This window comes from Lagopus muta, chromosome 16 (assembly GCF_023343835.1).
Source record: "Lagopus muta isolate bLagMut1 chromosome 16, bLagMut1 primary, whole genome shotgun sequence".
Lineage (NCBI taxonomy): Eukaryota > Metazoa > Chordata > Aves > Galliformes > Phasianidae > Lagopus > Lagopus muta.
The window spans coordinates 9,055,342-9,081,227 of NC_064448.1; the positions used below are offsets into that span (position 1 = coordinate 9,055,342).

At 54.5% G+C, this 25,886-nt stretch overlaps 2 protein-coding genes and 2 pseudogenes across 4 annotated transcripts; 1 reads left to right on the top strand and 3 right to left on the bottom strand.

Annotated features, from left to right (window-relative positions):
• Positions 1-358: 358 nt before the first annotated feature.
• On the top strand, positions 359-8,030 carry LOC125701468 (BLCAP apoptosis inducing factor). Its single transcript, XM_048963563.1, has 3 exons — positions 359-396; positions 505-560; positions 6,414-8,030. The coding sequence occupies exon 3, from the start codon at positions 6,489-6,491 to the stop codon at positions 6,750-6,752; it is 264 nt and encodes an 87-aa protein (XP_048819520.1). The 5' UTR covers positions 359-396; positions 505-560; positions 6,414-6,488; the 3' UTR covers positions 6,753-8,030.
• A 3,539-nt stretch (positions 8,031-11,569) lies between these two features.
• LOC125701472 (uncharacterized) lies at positions 11,570-12,259 on the bottom strand (annotated as a pseudogene).
• Positions 12,260-12,295: 36 nt separating this feature from the next.
• SRC (SRC proto-oncogene, non-receptor tyrosine kinase) lies at positions 12,296-19,722 on the bottom strand. 3 transcript variants are annotated; one of them, XM_048963540.1, is made up of 13 exons: positions 19,603-19,722; positions 18,600-18,849; positions 18,340-18,439; positions 17,970-17,987; positions 15,862-15,960; positions 15,301-15,404; positions 14,162-14,311; positions 13,612-13,767; positions 13,323-13,502; positions 13,174-13,250; positions 12,886-13,039; positions 12,637-12,768; positions 12,296-12,558 (listed from the first exon to the last, which is right to left on the bottom strand). In XM_048963540.1, the coding sequence occupies exons 1-13, from the start codon at positions 19,705-19,707 to the stop codon at positions 12,350-12,352; spliced, it is 1,734 nt and encodes a 577-aa protein (XP_048819497.1). In that variant the 5' UTR covers positions 19,708-19,722; the 3' UTR covers positions 12,296-12,349. The 3 variants fall into 3 exon arrangements, with proteins under 3 accessions (XP_048819497.1, XP_048819498.1, XP_048819499.1); XM_048963541.1 differs by lacking the exon at positions 17,970-17,987; XM_048963542.1 differs by lacking the exons at positions 17,970-17,987; positions 18,340-18,439; positions 18,600-18,849; positions 19,603-19,722 and adding an exon at positions 17,658-17,701.
• A 2,312-nt stretch (positions 19,723-22,034) lies between these two features.
• Positions 22,035-22,700, bottom strand: LOC125701464 (uncharacterized; annotated as a pseudogene).
• Between the last annotated feature and the right edge of the window lie 3,186 nt (positions 22,701-25,886).

Sequence of the window (25,886 nt, forward strand, 5' to 3'; positions counted from 1 at the left end):
AGATTTTGAACCACTGCCCTCCTACAGCAGCACAGGATACCTCTATGCTGCCCCCAGGCACCATTCATACTGAACCCGTGCATCTCTGCGTCTGCACTGCAATGCCAGCACTGGCCCAGCAGTGCCCAGCAGCACTGCGTGCACACACCAGGACACCATTCCACCATTCTGCATAGCACTTCAGCTTTGCTGCCGTTAGCAGCCTGCGTCCACCCGCCGCGCATGCGCAGTGCTCTCAGTGCCTCTTCCAACCGCCGCGCATGCGCAGTGCTCTCAACTCGTCCGCCACCTGCCGCGCATGCGCAGTTCCCGCCCCGCGCGGCTGCCCGCGGCGCCGCCTGACGGAGCGGCCGCGCTGCCCCCGCCGCCGCCTGAGCGCGGCCCGCGGCGGAGCCGGTGCGGGGCGGCGGGGCCGGGCCGGAGGAGGCGGGGAGGGAGGGTGGAGAGGTCCCCGGGCGGGCGTCGGTACGCGGCTCCAAATCGGCCTCTCCTATCCCTCCGCAGGGCGCGGCGCGTGGAGACGGCCCAGGGATGGCGGCGTGAGGCGGCGGCACCGCGCCGTGAGTACGGGCCGGGCCCCGCGCGGGGGAGGGCAGGCGCCGCCGGCCGGGCCGGAGCTGGGCGACAGAGGGCGGGAGGGCAGGCTAAGGAGCGCCGTGACACCGGCGGGATCGGGCCGCCGTCGGCATAGCACTTTGCTTCCCCGCCGCTCTCTGCTCCCCTTTCCCTGTAGCTGTGCCGGGCGGCCCTCCCGGCACTGAACTCTGAAGGAACCCGCTGCCAGAACAACCCATCTTACAAACGTGGAACGGCTTCTGCCTTTCCAGCCTGTGTGTCACGGCTCCCCAGAACGCGCTGTGGGTTTGCCTCGATTTGTGAGGCAGAAATCTGAGCCCTGTATTCACGCTCACACGTCGTGGTGTCAGAGGTACAAAGAGGGGTTCCTGAGGGGATCCGAAAGAAAAATAGTGGTGTTCTTTAGGGAATGTAGAATAGGCCAGGAATTTTATGGTTATTGGCAAGTTAAGGCCAAGGAAGTGGAGAATAAGATCCAGGGATAATTAAATTAGTGCAAAGGAGAATAGCAGCACTTGACAGTTGTTGCTGTTAGCTCTAGCATAGAGCTAACTGAGTTAAGGTTCTGCTTCTGTGATTTCCCGCTCTGAAAAACAGCCCTGCCATCCTCTCTCTCCTGTCCAGAGGTTCATCGGCTCTATATTGGCTTTAATTGTGCTGCTGTCCGAGCAGGCAGGTCTGCACAGTAACTGGACACTGTCTGATCAATTCCCCAGTGAAGTAACGAAGCTGTGAGAGCAGCCCTGGAAATGGTAACAAGTGTCTCAGCAGATCTCTGCACTTTCCATGAAAGGAGTGTTGTTGTGGATTGTCTCTAGCTTGAGAAACCAGAACACTTTGTAACCCCCGAGGCTTGATTAATCAAGGATTTGCTGCTCTTTTGGAAAAGCATTTGCAATTCTATTGCACCATTTCTGAGTCTCCACCAAGTGTTCCAAGGCATGAACTTATCAAAGAATGGCATAAGGCTTTTGCCAGAAATGGAAGGCTCACTTTTTCCAGCTGAGTCATACTGGCAGATAAACTTAAACTAAAAAAAAAAAAAAAAAAAAAAAAAAAAAGAAAAAACAAACAAAAAACACAGAAAAACAGCCGGAATTACCAGAATAAAAGCTGACATTAAATCTCTGATATTACAGATAGGTCTTAAAAGTTTGAACAGTTGTCGTTCTTGGTTATTCTGTATGTCTGTCTTTAAGAGATAGCACTGACATGTAGAATGCTGGGCTACTGTTGTTTTTCTTAGCTGAAAATAATAATAAAAAAAATTGTCACTTAATAGCTCCTCCAACTCTTTCTCCCCAGTGCTTTGGATATTGTATTTAGCAGCTGTTTTGGACACTGGACAGTATTTGCAAGTTGATTTTAAACACATGCTGGCAGCAGGAAGCTCTGCCCACACGCATAACTTAAAGCTGCATGGCTGCAATGAGTTTCTGGATCTGAACTGTTTTAAGCAAACTGTGCTATAGGTGAGCCTTATGCACAACAAACTCAGTGCACATCCCTGAGGCACACTTTAAGTGTACACACACTTTAACTTGGGAGATTTTTATCTAGATATGTGGCTTTTGGTTCCCAAGCAGGAATTTGAGCTCCTGGGAGAGGGGTAAATGGACTGCTTAAGAAGTTAAGACGTTCTCAAGAAAGATATTAACTCAGTTGTGACATACTGATACAGGAGACTTGCTGGGTATGAGCACTTGTCAGCCTCACAGTTTCTGGATTAGGTTGTGGAATACCAAGGAACACCTTGCTAGCTCCTCACATGGATTTAATACTGCAAAATACTAGACTTGTGAAGGGCCACAGAGATGATCAGGGGGCTGCAGCACCTTCCCTATGAAGACAGGCTGAGGGAGCTGGGCTTGTTCAGCCTGGAGAAAAGAAGGCTGGGGGTGACTTCACTGCAGCCTTCAGTACCTAAAGGGAGCCTACAAACAGGAGAGGAATCAACTCTTTGAAAGGGTTGATAACAGCAGGACAAGGGAAAATGGTTTGAAGTTGAGGGAGGGAAGATTGAGGTTGGATGTCAGGGGGAAATTCTTTCCTATGAGAGTGGTGAGGTGCTGGAACAGCTGCCCAGAGAGGCTGTGGATGCCCCGTCCGTCCCTGGAGGTGTTCAAAGCCGGGTTGGATGGGGCCCTGGGCAGCCTGGGCTGGTATGAAATGTGGAGGTTGGTGGCCCTGCGTGTGGCAGGGGGTTGGAGATTCGTGATCCTTGGTCCCTTCCAACCCTGGCCATTCTGTGATCCTGTGACTTGTCCTAATTAATGCTTTGTTTTTCTTTCTGGGTGGGAAAGGTGTGCCTGTCTGCCTGCATAGGAATCTGAAAGTCTTCCCCACAAACATGCCAATAAGAACTGCTGATTTGAATGGTCTTGGGAGGGAGGGAAGATGAGAGAAGGAAGGACTCTGCACGCTGTGGAAACTGATTAATAGGCATGTGGAAAAGCGTCGGTGTTTGCTTACTAACAAAGTGTGCAGGGAACCTCCCCACACTGCAGGAAGCGTTAGGGAGGAGGCTGCAGCAGCGCCTGGAGATCTGAGGGGAGCCCAGAGTGCTGGCAGCGGGGAGAGCAGCAGGAGCATCACGAGCTGTGCTGCCGAGGGGGCTGGAGCAAGTTGGTGTAGCTCTGATTGCTGTGGAGGAGCCCGAGGTGCTGCATGAAGAGGAACTGATGGTAAACTCAGCAGCAGCCAAGTCAGATGACTCGAGCACTCCTGAGGATAGCAGGACAGCGGGCTGCTAAAGAATGAGATGAGTCACACGGGCAGGGGAGAACGAGAGCAACTGGTTGAGGGAAAGCAGGGCGCGTTGTGAAACAGGGTGCTGGTAGAAGCGCTGTTGGCCGACTGGTAATTATTTGTTCTGGGACACGGTAATCTTTTGCTTGGATCATGAGGAGGGGACAAAGAAAGCAAGGGAGGAATGTCTCATTTGCAAGTTTCACCAGCAGACTGTTGCTTGAGAATCCAGGCAGAGCTGCATAACCTGCGTGCTGTTACGGCTTTGAGAAGGGACTCTATCCCGGATGCTGAGGGAGTGATTCTTCCCTGTTCGGTGAAGAGCTGACAATGGGAGGCACCATTTCTCTGCAGGAAACCCTCAGCAGGAGGAGAATTGATCGTTTGGAAAGAGAACTTTATCCCTCTGCCAGCAGTATAAAGGACTGCGCTGAAGAGTGGGGAAGAGCATGAGTCTTAATTGTGGAAAATCCCACGAGGAATACAGGGGTGTGAAAGTTCCAAGTAGCAGTTACCTTATCCAGGATCAGCTGTAGGATCACATAGACAATGTTTTTTTCAGCCCTTAACTAGTGTAGAGTTAAGAGGCATGGAAAATAAGAGCAAATTGACTACAGATACAAGACTAACTGTTCAAACATCTGCATTTGTTTGAAGTGTAAGAGTTCTGGAGATGCGAGGGCACTGACATAAAACTTCATAGTAAAGAAAGACACTGTGAAGTGTTTCTTTGTTCTGCAGAGTGGTTTTTCTGATTGCTGCAAGCAGCTGGCTCTTCAGGAAGTACCCATATTTAACAGTGATTAACTTGGTGTGAGGCCTGTGTCTGTGGTGGGAAAGAGACTGCAGGAAACTTCAAGGAGAGAGCACTCTGGAGGATGGCTGGAGATGGTTGATGCAGCACAACTTGACTTACTGGAGGCAATGTGGTCTCTGCCTGAGCAGGACAGGAAATAGAAGTTGGGGGAGTGGGGTTCATTTATCATCTGTTCAAATCTCTGTTGAATCTTTTCTCAGAACAATTCCCAGTTAAGAAGTTACCTAATGATTCAGCAGTGCTTTTTTCTCCAGAAGCAGCTAACTGATTCACAGAGGCCAGCAGACAGCATTTTTTGCTATGGAATGAGTAATTGTTATTCCCAGTTCACGGATGAGGAAAACTGGCGTGGGACTGGACTTGCCCTTGAAGATATGAGGAGATGAGCTGCACAAGACAGGACCAGCACTGAGATTGTATTCCTGCAGTTTTACTTTAGCTACACTGCAGTGTAAAATAACTTCTTCCCTCTTCCTCTGGCTGCCTAATTGAACCCCAGCTGCCCTCTGCAGGAGAGCACTCTCCAGCAGGACAGGCAGCACAACATGCTTCCCCCGAATTCTCTTAATCTGTTTGCTCTGGAGATTTTGGCCTGTGCTGTTTTCCACTAACATTAGAGGAGATCCTGCTGCTAGGTGCACAGTGGATGGCAGCGTGCTTCCTGCTCCTGACATCAGGGCTGCTTGGTACCAAGGAGCTGTGAGACACAGGCCTGACCTCAGTGGGGATTTGGAAGAGAATCATGTGTGGTTTTCTCTTGGCTCTTCTGTGAGCTCCCTCATTTGCTCTCGCAGTGCCAGGAAATCCCTTCTTGTGCCAACAGGAGCCAGAGGAATGTGCTGTTTGTTTACTTTCTCACTCTTTCATCCTTCTAACCTTCCCACACCCCCAGCTCTAATCCTAACAGGCTCAGCTCAGCCCTTCATCCCTCTGACAGCACTGCTCAGCTGAATATTTGCAGAAAAAGGATTGCAAGAAAAAAGCTTATTCTGACCAGGATCTGCATAGCTGGAGCAAGGCTGGGCTGTGCTCTTGCCTTTATTTCTCTGCCTTGGCTGGCAGCTGCCTCACTCAGTTGGCTGCATGTCACCATGACGTACCACAGGATAACAGGGAAGAGCCCACTTCCCAGGCTCTGCTCTCTTTCAGCACTCCCCTTGTATAATTATTCCTTTCTAGGGTAGTAAGCTCCATGTGCCCCATCTCATTCTTTCTGTCTTCTTAAACTGAAGGAAATCTTGTCTGTTATTTTCCCCAACAATATCTATATCTTCTAATGCTGCTTTAATAGATGGCTGAACATTCTTTTGCCCTCTTTCAATAATTCTGTCTTGGTAAAAATATATCTGGGGCATTTTAATATTTTAAAGCCCTCCAGAATTCTTGAATGAGTACGTTTGAATTGCTTAGAAATAAAAATCAAAACAGCACAGTTGATCTAGTTGCTAAAGATAGAAGTGTATTTTCTGGACCTCTGGTGTGCTGCCATCCCTGGTTAGCAGCCCTTGAAGCTCACTGTGTCCACAAGGTTTTATGATAATCCAAGGGAGGAAATCCTGTGTTTACTGCACTTATGAAAATTGCCATTTTGAGATGGTCCTCTCTTTGATTCATTTGCATACTTTGTCTTATCTGACTTGAGCTGATTGGCAAGGATTATAAATCCCTTAAGCAGGGACTGTCCTCCCCTTTGTTTTGCAGCACAGGGCTTTCCTGGGCAGCTGCATGTCTAGACTGCTTTTTTCTTTTGCTGTTTAAGACATCAGAGTGGGTCTACGCGTGGGGAGGAAGCAGTTTGTGTCCTTAACACTTCCTATAAGCACAGCTAAGCACCAGACCTGCCATTTTTCCCTTCCTTTGTACCACCTATGAGTGTTGCCACTCAACTGCATGTTTTTCCCATCACTTTTAGGCTTCGGGCAGCCTTGGATAAATGTATGTGTAAGAAGGGCTGCAGTTGCTTGTTTTTCTTTCTGTTGTTTCCTCTTCCACCTTTTTGTGTCTGCACTGCACTAAAGAAAAGCATCAATCATTACTCAGGGTTAAAGCCTAAGAAACAGTGCACAGAAGGGATACATTTCTATATCAGCAATAGAGAATCTCATCCCCAGCTGTGGGCTTCAGAAAGCAGAGTTTCTACCAACGCTGAGACACACCAGAGTTTAGTACTAGGAGCTGAAACATCAGCAGCATGCAGTGCTCGAGTGAGCCGTAGAAGAGCTGCTGTTGGCCTGTTTGCTGATTGCCTGTCTTTCTCACCTCCCCCCTACAGGGCAGCCCACCTGAGGAGCTGCTGGAGACTGGAGCACCGACTGCTGCTGCCACAAGGCCCCGCCAGCCAGACACGATGTACTGCCTCCAGTGGTTGCTGCCTGTCCTGCTCATCCCCAAGCCCCTCAACCCAGCCTTGTGGTTCAGTCACTCAATGTTCATGGGCTTCTACCTGCTCAGTTTCCTCCTGGAACGGAAACCTTGCACGATCTGTGCCTTGGTCTTCCTGGCAGCTCTGTTCCTCATCTGCTACAGCTGCTGGGGGAACTGCTTCTTGTATCACTGCACAGGATCCCAGTTGCCAGAATCAGCTCACGATCCCAGTATAGTGGGCACCTAGAAAACTGTTATCTTCCAGTTTGCTGACAGCTCTGGTTTTGCTTTTAATTGGGGGGGGAGGGTCTAGGGAACAGGGTGGGGGTGTGTTAGGCATGTGGTTGAAGTAAAAACAGCCTATTTTCTGTAATGTATGTGTGGACTAGAGTGGTAAATTCCTGACCAGCCCTCCCACTCTGCCTGTGAAATTTGACTTGTTTACTGTGTGAACTCTTGCAGCGCCACCTGCTTTTTTAGAAGCAGAAATTTTTTTTCCTTCCCATATCACTGGGAATGGACACCAGCCCTCCTATCTGGGAACTGGTGGAGGAAAGAGCTGTTGGCCTCTGACTGTTGCACGGTGGTGGAGTTGTGTGTCACTCTCTTGTTGGCCACGGTGATCTAACACTGATTCTGCTCAAGTAGCTCCAGGATCCTCTCCATCCTTCACTTTGTGGGGAGCCAGCCTTCTCACCTTGCTGATCAAAGGACAGCTCAACAGCTCACAGATGCACTTGGCCAAAAGCTGCTGGAGCCAGAGGCAGTTGAGTCATCTGCTGCTCAGCCTGCCAAAGAGATGTGTGCACTGCCCAAGTGCTTTCTGAACTACTAATGCTCCAAGATCATAGCCTGAAAGCCTCAGTTACGCTGCTGCTTTTATAAAGCCTCACAGGCAGCAGACTGCCTCTTCCCTGCTAGATTTCCAGGGTTTACCAAATCGTTGACTGCAACAAGATGTGGGATTTTTCAGAATCTCTATGAACATCACCTGAGAAAACCAAACAGTGGCTCAAAAGTCTGGGTGCGTGCAGAGCAAGAGAAGATGCTGAGGTGTAGGCATGGCCTGAAGCCAGCGATGCCATCAGTGGACAGATGATTTTCAATGACTGTTCTCAGGCTGATGGTGACAGAAGGTGCTGATGCTGTGGCTTGGTGATGGAGGCACTGGGTACTCCACTGTCCTCTCCCTGGCTCCCCTGGGTGGTGGTGGGTTGCTTGCACACAGGCACTGTTGTGCAGAGCTTTGCCCTGCACAGTTCTCTCCATAGAAGTGGCTCTTGGGGAGCCTTCCCTGGGGCAGCAGCTTGCTTATGAGAAACTGAAGTCAACACCAAGTATTGACTGCACTGTCTGAGAGTTCCCTCAATTGCCATCTGATCATCTTCAATCTCAAAGGGGAACACAGCAGAAGTGGCTGCTGCTGTACCAAGGAAGTTCAGGCTATGAAATTGTGAAACTTCCAGAATATTGTTTGTTCATTGCACAGCTGTTCAAAATGTTTAATAAAGCTTTATAGACTTTGGTCGGTGGACTATTGCCCTGACTACTGTTCGTCACAGCTGCCTTAGCCCAGCAGTCATGCAGCTCAGTGTTGTTTTGTTCCAAGCACAGTAATGCAGTCTCCAGCAAGAGGCAGAGCCCGTTGGCCCTGTAACTCGCAGTGCTGACTCCTCTTTAAGTGTTTAACCTAACCCTGGGCGAGCCAGGGAGCGTACTGGCAGTTCCCAGAACAAGCTCACTTTGCACACAACACAGCAGGTGCTTCTGGCTGCATCTCCACACTTCCATGACAGATTCCTCTCCTTTCTTTGCAGCTTAAGGAAGGCACAGAAGTGACAGCCTAATCCCCAGCAGGGAGCCGTTCCCTGCAGAGGCACTGTGAGCCCATCCCACGCTGCCCAGTGCTGTGCCTCGTGTCAGCCCCTGCCCACAGCTCTGCCCAGCACTGGGTGAGATGGGCTCGTGGAAGCGCTGTGCCCGGCTACAACCAGTTATCAGCACACGTGGGAGCCAAAATGCACTGCTGGAACCAAAACCAACCTCTGCCCTCACTCCTGGCCACTGAGTCCAAGTTGGAAAGCATCCAACGTGTATCTGTACGTTTTAAAGTGCGTGCCACATCACCGAGGGGAGACGGGACAGCTCTGTCACCGAGCTACAGGGAATCCTTGTAGCTGCCAGTAGTTACAGCGTAAATAAACAGAAGGGAAAGGTACAGCTCGTTTGCAAGGCATGGCCGTGCAGTTGGAGCGCTCTGAGCAGCTTTTAAGTTTTGTTTATTTAAGCTATGAGGATTGTTTTATTTAAACTAATGCAGTCATCTCTTTTAAGAGTCCATTTGGGTTGCTAACTAACCAAGCTGCACTTCACTGCAATTTAAATAAATCCTAGCCACAAAGCCAGACAGTTTGGGTGAGAGCAAGCCCTGCCTTCGCCCATCAGCCCGACCCAGGACGCGGCTGCGGCTTCCCCAGTGCGAGGCCTGGCGTGGGGAGCGCGGCGCTTCAAAGGAGGGACAGAGGCGGCGGCAGAGATCTCGACCGATGCTTAAGCAGCGTGCTTTTCGTGGTGCTCCCTCCCCAGATGTAGTGACGAGCCCTTTGATATGCACAGAGCCCTCACGGAGTGCTATCCGACGCTTCACAGCGCTGAGATACCATCTTCATTTTGAAGATAGAAAATTAAAGCAACTTCATCGCGGTCAGACAGACAGCCCGAGGTAGAGCAGGAACCCATGCTAATGCCCTGATCCCCAGCTCATCCTCTATAAAGAGACGGCGAAAAACCAGCCTGCAACTGCAGAACAGGTCAAACCCGACCGCGTACCAAGAGCATCATCACAGCTTGTGCTCGTGTGCTGCGAATTGCACAGAGCCCACACGAGTGCAGTGCCTGCTCCAGCTACACAGCAGCATCGCAGTGCTCCCCGAGAGCCACCCCACCAGGAGGGCAGCACAGCTCCAGCACTGCCGTCCCTGCCTGCCCTCGGGACCGTGCAATGATGAGGAAAGCAACGGGGCTCAGAGCAGAGCGGTGCCAGGTCCTACGGAGCCCAGGCACTGCCCAGAAGGGATCTGGCACAGAACATCTCATCACCTTGTTTTATAATAAGGTGTCCATCTGCCTCGTGTTCCCTGGTTGCAGGAGCCTTAAGCCATCCCTTTGCCTTTCCATCATAACGAGGTCATTTTCTAGGTCACCCAACAGAGAAGCAGCATGGTGGGGTCAGGAGAGGGAAACAACGTCAGCCCTGCCACAAGCACACCCTGCTCTGCACCAGGGGCCCTTCTGCTGGGTCTGGGTGATAGGAGAAACCCCAGAGCCAGACCAAGACTCACTCCAGGGCACCGCAGCCCACACAGTGGGTCAGGGCTGCTCCCTGCACAGTCACAAACACAGAAAATACACAGTGGGACTTACCACATCCCAACCCCAGCTCTACAGAACCCCTGCCCCACTGCAAGGACAAAGCCTAGGGCTGCAGCAGCCCTAGCAGGGTACCAACCACCCTTTCCCACCCATCACACACAGACTGAGGCATTCACCACCAAAGATACCCTCTCCATCACTTAATTACTTTAGCAAGTAAATCATAAAGCATTAAACACTTAAGATGATGAAATCAACTCACCAGCCCTCAGAGGCAGAGCAGCACACAGGGCACCAGAACCACCACAGGTCACTGAGGCTCAGCCACAGCCCCACTCTCTGAAGGCCTATTCCCACAAATCAATTACTTCATCACCAACTGAGGGATTCCAATCAGCATCCACTAATTACCCTAATGAAGCAAACCTGCTCCCAGCCAGCTCACTGAGCAGCAACTGAAGGAGGCTGCAATCAGCACAGACAGGGGTGTCCCAGGGCAGATGGATACAGGACAAAAGCTGTGTGTGCCTCGTAGTTCTCTCACCCGACTGATGCCCCCCCCCAGGACAACCCTGAGAGCCACGTGGGACCCTTTGGGGATGCCAAGAGGTCCTCCTTCACCATACACAACCCACAGCCATCTGTTTGGTGAGGTCTGTTTGTCTTTAATTATCAAATTGCAAAGTATTTACAACACCATCATCAGTTTCAAAGCATCTCCACCCTCCCCAACCCCCCCACCACACCAGACATGGTCAGGTTTTTCCAAAGTTTTATTATTATCAAAAAAAAAAAAAAAAAAAAAATTCTTACTTTGACACTGAAAGAGGCAGAGGAGGAGTGGGCCGGGAGAAAAACAGATCCACACGTCCTCTGCACAGTTGATGGGAGATGTTACAAAATGCTTTAAAAAATGGTACCAGTAGAAGAGAATGTCTCACACAGAGCTGCTTTGTGCCAAACAACATCACTGTGGGGAGTGGGGGGGAAGTAACCCCCTGCTCTTCACTGGCTTCAGCAACAGACCAGCAGTGGAGGGGAGGGCATGGGTGGGCTAGCAGCCCCCAGCGCTGCTCCATGCTACAGGAAACCAAAGGTTGTGTGTCCACGTGTGTGTTTGCCTTTTTTCCCCCTCCCCAGCTCTTGGCTCGCATCTGGCTGCTGCCCACTCCCACGTGCTGCTCTCAGAGCTTTTCCCTACGGCTGCAGGCACTGCGCACACTGTGTGGTGATGGCACACAAACGTCACGGGATGCGGAGGTTAAAAGGTTGGGGTGCAGCAGACCCTGCACCAAGGTGGGCACAGGAAATGTGCTGGGGGACGAAGGGCTCTGAGTCCCATTGTGAGTACAGAAATCCATGGAAACAGTCCTCCAGGCCAAGGTGGGGTCCCTCCATACTGCTAAGAGCCCCTCCGTACTGAGTTCACTATTAAAACAGAGCCACCGACTGAGAACTCGGGTAATAAATAAGATGCTGGGGAGTGAGTGGGAGGCAGCAGCAGCTCAGCTTGGTGCTCCGGAGGCATTTTTGGCACTGGGTGTGAGTGATGGATAAGAGGTCCAGGACACAGGTGGCGATGGTGTGATGAGGGGCTCCAGCTGGGGACAGACGAGGACAGATGTTGGCGGTACCACAGGAGGAACACGACAGCACATGCAGCTTGGTCAAGTAGTGGGAGGTGCTGGAGGGCTATGTACAGGGTGGGTGCTCAATGGGTGCTGCTGCGGACACTGGGCTGTTCATGGATCATTCTGACCTCCAACACAGGGTACTGACAGCGAGCAGGGAGCAGCTGGGCCTGCGAATGGCTCCCGGTAGCTCCGTGCTCCCTGATATGGCGATGGCAGAAGCAGGGGGGATGGCAGCTAGGAACACACCAGTGGACAAAAGCAGTGCTGAAAGACAAGTAATTTCCAAAAACACTGAGTCCTGCGCCCAAGAACAGGTGGGTGCTGGAGGAAGGGAGATGGCCAGCCTCCATGGGGCATCCCAAGGTCTGCACTTCAGCTGCATCCGATTCAAAGCAGTGCCTTCCCCATCACCAAACGTCTCTGCAAACAGCCTCGGGCAGATCAGAGTGAAGTGGGTGGTTGAATGGGTGAAGAAATTTGTGCTGATTTTAAAAAGGGGGTGCAGGAGGTGTGGGGCAGTGTGTCTGAGGTGGGAGAGGAAATCCCCCAATTTCTCTGGCTGCTGTGAGAAGAGGGTCCTGAAAGCCGTGGCTGTGCCAGGAGCCATCCCGCTGCTCCGCTCACCATCCTGAGCCCCAGCTCCACTGGTGGCAGTGCCCAGGGCTCCTCTCGCCACCTCATTAAGTGTGGCCCAGCAGTTTTACGAGCAATGGGGCAGCTGGCACCTCACCATGCCACATCCTGCTCTGGGGCTGCTCCCCAGAACGTGGCCCCTCTGCATGGAGCCGGCCTTCTGTGCCCCACAGTGAGGCCTCTGGTGCCAGGAGGAGCTCCAGGTCTATAGGTTCTCTCCAGGCTGGTACTGGGGCTCTGTCGAGGTGAAGTAGTCCTCCAGGAAGGCCTGCAAGTACTCAAAGGTGGGCCGCTCCTCAGGGTCCTTCCGCCAGCACTGGCACATGAGGTCGTGCAGCGACTCGGGGCACTCGGGCGGGCAGGGCATGCGGTAGCCTCGCTCCACCTGGTCCAGCACCTCCCTGTTGACCATCCCTATGGAAAGAAGGGCAGCAGGGCCGGGTCACACACTGTGCCCAGCCTGTGGAGCGTGGGGTTGGTGCCAGCTCTCACCTGGGTACGGCACCCGGCCCTTGGTGGTCAGCTCAGTCAGCAGGATGCCGAAGGACCAGACATCCGACTTGATGGTGAACCGGCCGTACAGGGCCGCCTCGGGGGCCGTCCACTTGATGGGGAACTTGGCGCCTGGACCGGGAGGCAGAGTGAGGGGCTGCTCCCCTCTGCAGCCCACGGACCCCCAACCTCAGGGCCTGGGGCACCGAGCCACCAACATCACCAGATGCTCCCAGACCCCGCTCACACCTTGCCGTGCTGTGTACTCGTTGTCCTCGATGAGGCGTGCCAGCCCGAAGTCAGCCACCTTGCACACCAGGTTCTCCCCCACCAGGATGTTGGCTGCCCGCAGGTCTCGGTGCACGTAGTTCATCCTCTCCACATAGGCCATGCCAGATGCAATCTGGAGGGCAGAATGTGGGGACTGAGCTTTGCAGTGGACAAGAGGACCCCACCATGGCAGGGATGGCTCCACAGCCAGACCCGATCCAGCCAATGGGAGCCAGGGTGCAGGAGGAAAAGGAAACAGGAACCCACCTGAGCAGCCATATCGACGAGCTGTGGCAGCCGCAGGTACTTGCCCATCTCTCCCTTCAGGAAGTCCAAGAGGCTCCCTGTGAGGAAGACAATGGTCACCAACAAGCAGAGCCATTTCTCTGGTCACCCAGCAGCCCTCCTGCGCTCACCCTTGCTCATGTACTCAGTGACGATGTAGATGGGCTCCTCTGACACCACCGCATACAGCTGAACCAGCTTCTCGTGCCGGAGCTTCTTCATCACCTGGGCTTCCTGTAGGAAGGCCTCCGGGGACATGGTGCCGGGCTTCAGGGTCTTTATGGCCACTCTGGTGGTGCCATTCCAGGTCCCTGCAGCACAGGACACACTTAAAGGGCTGTGTCCCCCTACCTGCTGCCCCAATGCTGCAGATGATGACACTGCGTGCGGCCGTGGCACCAGGGCCAGAGCTGTCCTTACCCATCCAGACCTCTCCAAAGCAGCCCTGCCCCAGCTTCACCTCCAGCCGCAGCGACTCCCGGGGGATTTCCCATGCATCTTTGGCGAGTCCTTGGGTCTGGGGCTTGGATGTGGGGCAGACGTTGGTCAGGCGGTGGCACAAGCCATCAGCATGTTCTAGCACAGCAGGGACAACATGATGCATGGCATTTGGATGCATGACGTCTTCCTTGCACAACACCTTGGGCACCCACACTCAGACCCCTTCTCCTCTTTCTCAAACCCAAGCGGCGTTTCACCAGGGTCTGCCCACCTGCTTCAGCGCCAGCACTGGCATTCCCTTCATAAAACCATCTAGGTTGGAAAAGACCTTCAAGATCACCAAGTCCAACCACCCCATCACTAAGACACGTCCCTTAGCTCCACATCCACATAACTCAAACACCTCCACGAATGAGGTCTCCACCACTACCACCTTTCCATGAACAAACTCTTCCCAATACCCAACCCAAACCTTCCTGGCATCACCCAGACCCCAAGGGATGTGGGCAGGTGCTCTGGCCATACGCACTGGAGTAGTAGGCCACCAGCTGCTGCAGGCTGCCGAACTGTGTGCGTGAGGTGATGTAGAAGCCACCGCTGTCCAGCTTGCGGATCTTGTAGTGCTTCACATTGAGCCCCTTGGCGTTGTCGAAGTCGGAAACAGAGAGGCAGTAGGCACCTGAGGGCACAACAGAGTGGTTTGGGGACGGCACAGGGACCCCACCGGGGTCGGTGCAGCAGGAGCAGGCTGCGGGTTTTACCTCCAAAAAGCACCTTTTATCTATCACTTACAACCACTGCCACAGCCAAGTAGCACTGTAAGGCATAGGGAGCAAGGTGACAGCAACTGGGGGTGTAGGGAGGGATGGGGGGCTGCAGACCCAGTTATACGCTCCTACATCCTGCTATGCGCATCGCTTCCAGAGCCTGCCTCTCCTGTGCCCACACAGCTGATAGCACAAGTCTGGGGCCACAAACAGGGAGAGGGAAGGCTGCTGAATGAGCTGCTTCCAATGGAATAAAGTAAATGATGCCAAGCTCAAAGCATCAAAACAGAAAAAAATATCAAGGCGTTTTTCCCAAAGGGGCATTGGGAGCTAGACTAAAGCATGCTTCCAGGTAAGAAAATGTACCCTCAGAAAGCCAAGTTCTTGAGATCAAACTTGCACATTTGGGAGGAAAAAAACAGGGATAAAGAATCATTAGACTTGAAAGGGCCTAAAATCCATCATCGCCTCCACCTAGTTCTTCACAACCGAGATTTTGCCATTACACAGAGGCTGAAAAAAACAAAACTCATTTGCCCAGGGACAAAAACAACACACAAAAAAGCCCAGGAGAGGATACAGTGTTGTTCCCAACATTTTAGAGTTATGTGGGCACATCAGTGGGAAAACCATTAGTGGGTAAAACCAGGATGTCGTGCATGGGACACCTCTGTCTCCAGCTTGGATAATGGGACAAGAACAGAGTGTGAAGGGGACATCTATAAAAACGAGTGAAACTGCTGGTGAATGCAGTGCAGGAGGCTCATCTCCTTTGGTACACCTATGTCAGGGGGATTGGGACCACGCGGTGGCCAAGTGCTGGAGGACCCCTCCAGGGCTGCTCCGTGGCTCTGGCAGAGGAAGGAAGGAATATCAGGGAAGGGGGAATATCGGGGGTCACCTTTTGTCGTCTCGCTCTCCCGGACCAGGAAGGTTCCCCGGGGGTTTTCAGGGTTGAGCAGCAGCCGCTCGGACTCCCGACGAGTGATCTTCCCAAAGTACCACCTGTGGGAACAAGCAGCAGGCTCACAATCACCGAGCAGAGCTCCGCTCAGCACCCTCACTCCAAAAGCCTCCCAAAACATGGGTGGCTCGAGGTCGCCCAGCTCCCGTGCTTTTGTCGCTGTGGGCAGCTGTGTGACTTCTGCTTTCCATACGCAATGGTCACTCTGTGTCACCGGGGTCCTAATCTGCAAATGCAGAGTTTGCAGTTTCCCTGTGCCTGGAGGCGAGGCCACACAACCACGCAAACACACAGAGCTCCGTGTGCCTCAAGGAGAGGCAGAAAAACGCTTAGCGGGTTTAGAAACAAAACAAAATGGAAAAAATAAGCAAAAAATAAAACCAGACAGATGTCCTTCAGGTTTTGCACGGGGGGGAGAGGGACAGCAGAGAGGGAAAAGGTGCTCAGCAAATGCTTTTGTCATTGTTTGTTTCAAAACTGTCTAAAAATGGCAATTACTCTTCAGCCTGGATGGAGTCTGAGGGCGCGACATAGTTACTGGGGATGTAGCCCGTCTGTCCTGTAGTGAGGGAATGAGCCAGCCACCAGTCACCTTCCCTGCAAGAGAACCAAAACACACTCAGTGTGAAGCCAAAGAGCCCACAGCACCCCAGGTTGGGCCCTGTTCCACATCTGGGCACTGTCCCACTGAAATGTGGGATGGGGAAGAGCCAGCAGAGCCCAGTCCGAGGGGACAGCAGTGAGCAGCACCCACACCCAGCCTGCAGCAGGACCCACTCCCCACAGAGACCCCAAGGAGGGCAGTGGTGAGCCCCACCGGCCCCAAATCCTTTAGGGGCTCCAGGATGAGCAGCACCTCCATGGTGCTGGTCGTCCATAAAGGATGGTGTCCTTGCTGGAGAGAAAGCAAGGCAAACACCTTTGGAGCCACCTGAATTTGAACTGGGTTTGGCTGGAGATTGAGAGGCAATGGAAATCCCAGTGAGCAGATAAGCAACAGGCAGGCAAAGGGGGAGGGAGAGGAAACGGGAGAAAAGCAACAGAATGATGGCAGTGATTAAAAAAGGCGCCAGGAGAAACAAAAGAAGGCAGAATTTGTTAAACACAGGCTGCACAAAAGCAACGAAATTAAGAAAATAAACGAGTGACAGAGAGGGGCTGAAAACCGATCCAGTGGGCACAGGGCAGCCGTGCTGATGCCACAGGGAGGGGGGATGAGAGCTGCCCTATGGGCAAAGCCTGGCTGTGGTGCAGTGGGTTCAACCCCTTTGTGGCACAGATGAATACCAGTGCTATCCCCAAGCTCTGGGGCTGCCAAGAGGTGGTCGCAGGTGCTGGCAGGGTGCAGGAGCCTTTGTCCGCTGTGTTCCGTGCCATCCCCATCACACCCCACAGGCTGCTGGGCAGGAAAGGACAATGAATGGACCCCAGGAGGCAGCTTCCCCTTCCAGGCAGGCAGCAGGGGGTTCCTCCACCACCGCTGTGTCCTCAGCCATCAAAGACAGCCGTTTCATTTATTCTGACCGCCAGGAAGATGGGGCTGCAGGGAAACTGCAGCTCTGTGTGAACAGTGCAGCAAGGACCAGAGGGCTGCAGCCCAGCACCTCACTGTGTGCCCGGGACAGGGGCAGGAGCTGCCTTGTTTCTGTTCCCACGGGGCCAAAGTGAACGTCTGCTGGGAAATGGCCAAATCCTGACTGGCGGCTCTGTTCCAGCATGGGCTGAATGGCTGTCATCTGGGAATTTGGCAAAACAAACTATTCCAAAAACGTCGCAGCAGGAGGAGAAAAATCAGCATCGGCATCAAAACAAAGCATTTCAACAATTCCCTGCACAACTCTACCCGGAACACCCCGTTACATCCCTGCTGCCTGATTGGGAAGGGACCTGCTCTGCTGGGAGCAGTACTGAGATCCTTCCCCACTGGCTGTGTGTGTTTGGCCATCAGGGAGGGGGAAGGTCACTGCTGGGCTCTGGTAGTATGCAGAGCAGAGAGCTGCACGCCCAGCCTGGTACAGCAGCTGGGATGCAGCAAACACCCCACATGAAGGCTTTCTGTGCACAGCCAAAGCCCTGCAAGCAGCACATCCCAAACTTCATGGAGTAAAGCCATTAACAAACAGTGAGTGTTGGAACGAGGACAACAAGGACCCAACCAAAAACACATTGCTGGGTCACTGCAGCAGTGCTTACTGTAGACAGCCCCACACCCCTCTGCTTGTTGCAGAGTTGCAGGGCTGTGCTGGGCACGTGCTGTGCATCTGGACAGAGCACACCAGCATTGCATCACTCACCAGCCTGGCCTCTGCCCCATGCTGTGCATCCGGCAACAGATGGATGTGCTCTTATGAGTGGGACGTAGAGCAAAGAACCAGACCTTATGGAAGTATCCCAATCCCCAGAGTGACTCATTAAAAAAAAAGAGGAAATGAAAAAGGAAAAACAAAAATAAATGGAAAACCAAAAAGACCAGGAAGGAGCAGAAACCCAAATGAACCAGGACTGCAGAGGGGCAAAACAGACAGGTGGGGTGCAGCTCTGAGTGGGCAGCAGGCAGGCTTTTACCAGGAAGGTCATTAACAGTAATCACACCCCCCAATACACACCTGACATCCACTTTTCTCCTACATGAAAGCATGGCATGCAGAGAGAAAAAACACAGTCAGGACAGAAGCTGAGATCAGAGGCACCGCGGCAGCATGGAGAGAAGCACCTGAGGCAGAGGAGATGCATCTGGGCCAATGAGAAGCAGCTGAGTGCTGATGGGGCCAGGGGACCTGGGCCAGGGGACCTGAGCTGGCCACAAGACAAGGAAAGGACTTGGAGGCAGGTGCAAGGAGGACAGGGGAGCAGGGCAGCCCGATGTCTTTGGACATGTCACTGGGAGAGGTGGCCCTCCGCAAGGCTTGGCTTAGGGATCCCCAGAGCTCCCAGAAGGGGTGAAGCTGATGCAGGGTGCGTTGCAGGGACACTCACGTGTTGTTGACAATCTGCAGGCGTTCTCCTTTCTTGAAGGACAAGTCTGTCTCAGTCCTGGACTCGTAGTCATAGAGAGCCACGAAGGTGGTGACACCGCCTGCAACACAGATCGCTCAGGGCTCTGATGTCCCACCGCCCACCGCCCACCCTCCAGATCCCAGACAAAGCCCCCCAGTGGCAGGAGAACCCATCACCACCGCAGGAAGCTGGAACCCAATCCCACCCCACAGCTCACAGACGCTCCATGCCGCACTGACCAGCCAGTGCCCCAGCACGCTGCGGTGACGTGACGGTGTCAGAAGTGTTGAAGCCCCCAAAGAGTTTGGGCTCGGTGGCCACGGTCCCGAAGGAGCGGCTGGGGGTGCGGTGCGTGTCGGGGGCTGCTGTCTTGTTGGGGGTCTGCGAGGCTGGGAACCCCCCGTGGTGGGCGCTGTCGGGCGGCTCCAGGCTGCGCCGGCGCTGGCTAGGGTCCTTGGGTTTGCTCTTGCTGCTCCCCATGGCGGTGGGCTGGGAGAGACAGAGATGTGTGTGCAGAAGGTGTTTAATAATAATAATAACAGCCCAAAAAGAAGAGCTGGAAGGCAGAGCTGCTGCCACACGCAGTCACCGCATGGCACGTTGTTCCCGGTGCCCCAGAACCTTTCCTGCACGCTGTCAGCACTACAGCATCTGCATGGCCATGCTTCAGTGCACAAAAGGATCACAAAAGGTCACGGATGGGACACAGACAAACACTCATAGGTAAGACCCAGACAAATATTCACAAGCTGGGATTCCTCCAAACTCACAGAACCCACAGCTGTATTTAAATGCTGAGGATGCTCAAGTGAAGCCCAAAGCTCGCAGCAAAGCAAACCCTCAGAAAAACCGAGCGGGAAAAGCTTCAATCAGGAGCAGTTTAAGGCAGTTAGCAGCTAAAGACCAAGGGATCACTGCTTTATATATAGTCCTGCTTTCCCTTCCACTCAAGATCATGGTCTATAAATACCTCCAAGGTAATGATATAAATGAAGGAAGGGAATTATTCGCAGTCTCCAAAGATGGCTGGATACACAGCAGTGTCCTGAAGCTATGGAAGGGAATATTTAGGCTAGATCACGCGTGGCAGGATGGAGAAGGGAGGTGGAGAATCTCTCTAGTAAGAAAATCCAGGCAGGCAGGAGTGGAGGCAGGAGAACAGCAGGGAAAGCAGGTTCTTGCGAACAAGGAAAGCCCCCTCCTGTAACATGAGCCACCCCCATCTCCTCATCCCCTGCTCACCTCCGCAGGGTTCAGCACCCGCTGTGCTGCTGGGGCCGCAGGGATGTGGCCAGGGACTCGTGACAGCCCACGCGGCTGTGAGCAACGAGCAGCTTCCCCCAGCATGGCACTTCCCCAAGCAGCGAGCACCAGGGCGGGCAGTGGGGGCTGAGCTGCAGCCCTGAGGTGCACCCAGCAGCACCCTCCCAACCCCAGCCCAGAGCACAACAAAACAACCAGACTGCAAAAACAGCCGTGGGCAGCAGCGACAGGATTTGTGTGCAATGTGCCATGGGCGTGCCTGGAGCTGCACACTCAGCTCACACACAGCACAGCTGATACCCACTGTTTGCACATCTTGCCCACCCAGCACCAACAGGAGGGGACCCCCCGGCCATGCCTTACCTGTACGTCCCAGCTACTGCCTGGCCACAGTGGTGTGTGAGGCCACCAGCAGAGTCAGCTCAGCTCCTGCAGCACAGGCAGACAAACAGAGAGATGGGTGTCAGTGGTTCCCACTGTCCTCAGCCACCGCAGGCTGCTGTGCCTACCCTCCTCCTCCTCCTGTTCGCCCACCCAGCAATCCCACAGTGTGGGGTTGGCAGCCGATGGCTCTGATCTCTCATGTGTGAAGGGGACAATTCTCTGCTCCACTTCATCACTCCCACCCAGCGCTGTGCGAGGGGATGGCGGAGGGCAGCCCTGGGCAGTGCACAGTGCTGGGAGGGTGGGGAGACACATTTCTGCTGGGACACCCCAACCTCCTGTGGGGTTTTCAATTCTTTCCCAATGGTGGAGAAGCAAAACAGCTTCCTTGGACATGCCACAGGGTGTTTCCAGCCCCACTGCTTCACATCAGATGGCTGCAGGGACACAGGGACCTTGTCACCGGGGCTATGAGTCGCCCTCTCCACCCCCAAGAGCACCGATGTGCCATGGCATAAAGCACACACAACGCCCTGGTGCACTTCATGCTGCTCCAGCGCCAACCCGAGGAGCCTCGTGCAGCGATGCTCCAGGCTCCCTCCATGCCCAGTGGGCTGCACGGGGCACACAGCACAGCACAGAGCCACAGGGGCTGCAGCACATGTCCAGCACCTCCAGCTGGGCACTGTGCCGAGGACACGCCACGCCGCGGGTTTGTTTTGACATCCTTCCTTCCCCCTTTGGCCCCCCCGCCAATAAGTTTGGTGGCTATTTTTAGTGCGTTTGATAACGAGCAGTGGCTGATTGACAGCTCTTTACGACTTGAATGGTTTGTAATTTGTACTTGCCTAATATTCGCCGGCAATAATTGCACAGCGGGAGGGAAGGTGGGGGAAGCTGCAGACCCAACCCTGGGCTGCAGCACACACAGATATAGCTGCAACGCGGCTGCACGTGCTCCCCACGTCCCTGGCACTCTCACAGTGGCCCCACGGGAGCATCCCTGGAGTGTCAAAGCACTCCGTCCCCGAGAGGACACTCAGTACTGAGCTTTGCACACAGGCTCAGCCTGGTCCCCTATTCCCCCCCTGCAAACACCGAGCTGCACATCCCTGCCCAGGGCACAGCAGGCAGAAGAATCCCAGCCAGAGGGCACCCGGCCCTCCCTGCTCCCAAAGCAATTAAAACCGAGGCACACTCAGCTGCACAGCTCAGCTCCCATCACATCACTGCTGCACATCAGGGTGGGAGCGCTGCTCATCAGCACCAATGGCCCCGGGGTTTCTGCCCACCCCCCAGAATTACAGCCAGCAAGGCGGGAGGTGGGAAGAGATGGCACCTGTGCCCTACCTTGCAGGGATGCTGTGGGGAAGCAGCACCGGGGGAAGCGGCTGCTCAGGGTCATCCGTCTCCTGCAGACAGGCTGTGCGCTGCGCCGGGCGGCTCAAGGATACAATGGGAGTTGTGAGAGCCACGCCGACAGCAGGGCTGGCAGTAAGGGGGGGGGGAAGCATGAGCTTATCTTATTTCTTTTGTTTTTTCCCCCTCTCAAAGACACCAACAAAAGACGCTGATTGGGAGCAGACGAAACACAGAAATTCCATATTTGCTGCCTTCTGTGCGGCAGAAGCAGAGACCTTGAGAGAATCTGCGACACGCTGGGGCCCAGCCAGACAGTGAGCCTTGGGGGGGATATATCTGCCGACATGCCACGTCCTTGGGCTGCCGGGGGTGGGCGCCGAGCAGGCGGGATGGGACAGTGCTCCAGGACACTGCAGTCAGCAGGAAGATTGTTACAGGGACACCATGCAGTGCCTCACCACCAGGTTTAAATTCCCCCTCAACTCTGTGTTTCATCCCTTCCCTGCAGCCGTGCTGCAGGAAGACCTGTGCCAGCCCTGCCTGGAAGAGCCGTGTGTTAACCCCAGCCTGGTTTGCAGCATAGAAAACCGAGAGCATCCTTTTGGATATAAGGAGTGGGGCGAGGGACCGGCACAGCCCGAGGTTTCCCCCCATGCTCCATCAGCTCACACAGCACAGCACGATGAATGACTGCACCTGTCTGCTGCCAGACTGACAAATGGAGCGGGCAGCGCGCCGGGCAGACAAAGCCATGGTGCAGCACAGAGCTGAGCCCATGGAACCAGGGACAGCAGAACAGGGTGGGAATGCAGCCCCAAACCCCTTGTGCATAGCAGGCATCCCTATGGCTGGGAGTGGGGATGGGCTGGTGTGAGGCACAGAGCACACGTGAGGATCATGCAGCAGCATGGGGTGGTGGTGGCTGCCAGCCAGGCTTGGCATGGCACAGCCCTGCTCTGAACATCAGTGTGTGCCCCTGCATGGACAGGCAGTGCTAGGGATGCTGCTGAGATTTTTGCTCATTTGGGGGCTGCCAGGATGGATCCTGCAATAGGAGCACCTTGCAGGGTGCTACCACAAGCAGCACCAAACCACACTTCACCACCAACTCATAAAGCAGGGGAGCAGCTGCCCCTGGGACCCCCACTTCACCCAGGGATGGCATCCCAAAGGCACCTGAGCCAGCACATCCCTGCCCATCCCTCCTTCCCCCCCAGGACAAATCCATGCAGGGCCATGGCGAAGGCATGGTGCAGCTGTGTGCTCCCAGCAGAAGCAATGCGCGGCCGCTCCCATCCCACTCCGTCAACTCCTGTTACATTTAAAGACATCTTAATAAAAGCCTCACAGCCCAACCTGGCAGAGGCTGGTGGGTCACGAAAAGGCAAAGGATAATTAAATGAAGCATCCAAATTCACCCCCCCGAGCACAGGGGAGTCACATTTGGTAGCAATGCAGAACGCCTTCAAAAAGACGTGTTGAAACAGGAGTTGGAAAGAACAAAACAAACCCTGAGCAGCACAGACACGGGTTATGGATGTTCATCTGGTCAACAAATGCAGAACCACTGAACCACTTCCAGGGCTCCTAAACCAGTGCTCCTCCAACTGCACATGGAACAAGCGCACAGGTCCTGCAAACCCATCCTGAGCTTGCTGTCTGCACACACTGAATGCCAGCCCAGTCCCAGTCAGCACTACCCAAACAAGCACAAAGCCCTTGGTGTGCATTAACCCAGAGCGTGCCTCTCCCATACAGGTGATGAGAGCACAGCTCTCCTCCTGCCCAGCCCAGGAGAGGCAAAGAGGGAATGCTGCCCCGAGCCCTGGTGTTGTGGAGCCGGGAAGCACTGATGTGGAGCAGGGCCAGCACCGGACCTAACCACAGGGCAACGCAGCCTCCTGCTCCCCAGAAGACACCTCAATACCAGCCCAGGACACACTGACCACCTGTGGGTTCTCTGCTGATTCTCATGTTCTGAGCAACCTCAGAAGAGGAGCACAAAGCTGTGCATTTCAGTTCTCCATTCCTGCAGCAAACTCTCCCACTTCCAGGGCAGCTGCAGAAAACTGAGCTCGCTTCTGCTTTCTGCACAGAGAGATCTGCCCAGGGCACTGCTGGGGATGGTCACAGTGCCCAGCCCCTCCGGGCTGGCAGCAAAGGGCTGACACGAGCAATGGATGCAACCCAAGTGGTGCCACCCACCCATGTGCCACTCGCAGCGATTTCACAGCCTGGAGCAAGGATAGCAGCTCCATGGGCAGTGGCAGGAAGGGGTGAGGAACACGTGGCAGACAGAAAAGCTCCAGATATGAGCAAGTCGCAGTCACCCCGGCCATGCTGGCGTCACTGCTGAAACATTTCCCCACTCAGAACCAGCCCAGCCAGTCCGGCCGGGAGCTGCCCGGCTTTCCCAGCTGCAGCCCCAGGGCAGAGACCCCCAAGGGGCCCCGCAGGATCCCTGCTGCTCAGAGCCCTCCAACACACAACCAGAGCTGCAAAAGCTGTGTTCAGAGCGGGGCCAGGAATCGGCTTCCTCCCTGCCCCACTGCTGGATGGGGGCCCACGGGCACAGCTCTGTTCTCAGCCGGTCCCACAGCCTCTTCAGCACGACTTGTCACCAAAACAAAGCTCAGGATACAGCAGAAGCTCAGCTCAGCAAAAGGAGGGGTCTGGAGGGACGAGCTGAGATCACACTGAGCCCCTCCGTGTCCCCATGCCCATACAGACACGCTGGATCTCCTGGCTGCGCCCTGACAGATGCAGACTGTGCAGGATGCTCAGAGCCAGCCGAGGTGCAGCACGCACTGCTTGCTACAAACAGCCCCAGCAGATGCAAAACAAAGGAAAACGCTGAGCTGGTGGCTTTCAGCCCCGCCACTCCTGGAGGTGAGAACCAGACTTTGCACACAGCCCAGCCCTGCACTGCTCACTCAGGTGCCCAGAACCCACCTGGGTAATAGGAGTCACTGACACGGGACGAGCTGCAGGTACACGCAGTCCCTCCAGCTCTCAGCAATGGCCCCACAACCGGTCCCAGTGCTCTGAGCCTGTCTATCCTGGGAGCTTCCAATGCAGCTCCCTGCCCTGCCCCATGCGCTGATCACCAGCATCAGTGGGATACAGGCCATCCTCATCCAATCCACCTCCCAGCACAGCACAGCACAGCCTGCACTCACCCCATCCCACAGGCACCGGTTCAGCATCCCCACCCATGAGGACACAACCTCACGCCCCATGGGGGGGTGGCAGTGCAGCTCCCCAGGGCTGCAGTGCTCCCTTATCTCTCAGTGGTGCTGCCAAAGGAAGGAAAGGGCTCAGCTGAGCAGGGAGGGACTCCAAAAGCTGCTGCCACCGTTCTTTTTTTCCGTATTGCAGAAGTTCTCCAGCACACGGTTCCTTCCTGGGAACTTCCAGACCCATGAGGTGCTGCAGCACCATGGTTCCATTTGTAATGGGGAAATTGCAGCAAGGACCGGGCACAGTGTGGGAGCAGGGATCCCATGTGCAAGGATGGCATGTGGCAGTGGGTACAGCCTAGTGCTGTGAGCCTGCTGTGCCCAATGACACTGGGCTTTGGAATGGGGAAAGGCAGAAGGGTGAGACTGTGTTATCTCTGGGTGCTGCAGTTCCCCATTTTCCTTTCCAATCCCTTCACCCACGCAGCCAGACATTGAGACAGGACCCCTCATGTTACACCATGGATACTCCAGCTCCTCCACCACACGTGCACAGCACAGCCAGCCTGGAGCTGGGGGCAGCCCTCCGTAGGGTCTGAAGCAAAGCCACCAACCAGACCCCACCTTTCCCAGGGCTTTTCCTCCCTGTATCCCCACCATTGCTTTTGTCCCCTCCACATCTCCAGCACTGCTTTGCCACCCGCATCCCCCAGCACATCCCAAGCATTCTCAGCTCTGAGCCCAGGAGGACAGTGAGGAGATCCATAGCCTGGAGGGAAGTCAGAGCAAGACGCAGATTTACAGGTCCTGGTTCCTGGCCCACGTTCAAACCACATGAAATCTGTTTCAAGGCTTTCTTTTCAGCCCGTACATGTGCAGAGGCATGAGCAAAGCAGTGCCACTTCCCTCACACCAAGGTCACGGCACCACAGCAGGGGTGCACTAGGCACAGACCACACCAACCAGATCCTTTTTCTCCTTGCCAAGAAGGCTACAGAGCAGACTATCACACAGCATCACACTCGAGGGAGCTGACCCACACTGCTCACCCCATGGCCCCGCTTCCGAGAGGGCTCTAAGCTGAGAAACTCTGAGGAAGTGAGGTCAGCTGGGAAATGGTTCCCAGAGATAAAGGGCCAAGTTAGAAACCATGCTGCAGAACGGACGGCACAGGAAGCAATAGTGCTGCAGATAGCCCTTGGTGCTTCCCCTGCCATGCCTGGAGCAGCACAGGGCAGGAGCGATGTGTGGCTGTGCTTCCCCTGAGGCACGTGGGCTGCGTGCTCCAGCCCAAGGCTTACTGCAACCCCTTCTCCATCCAGACATGGCACGTGCTCG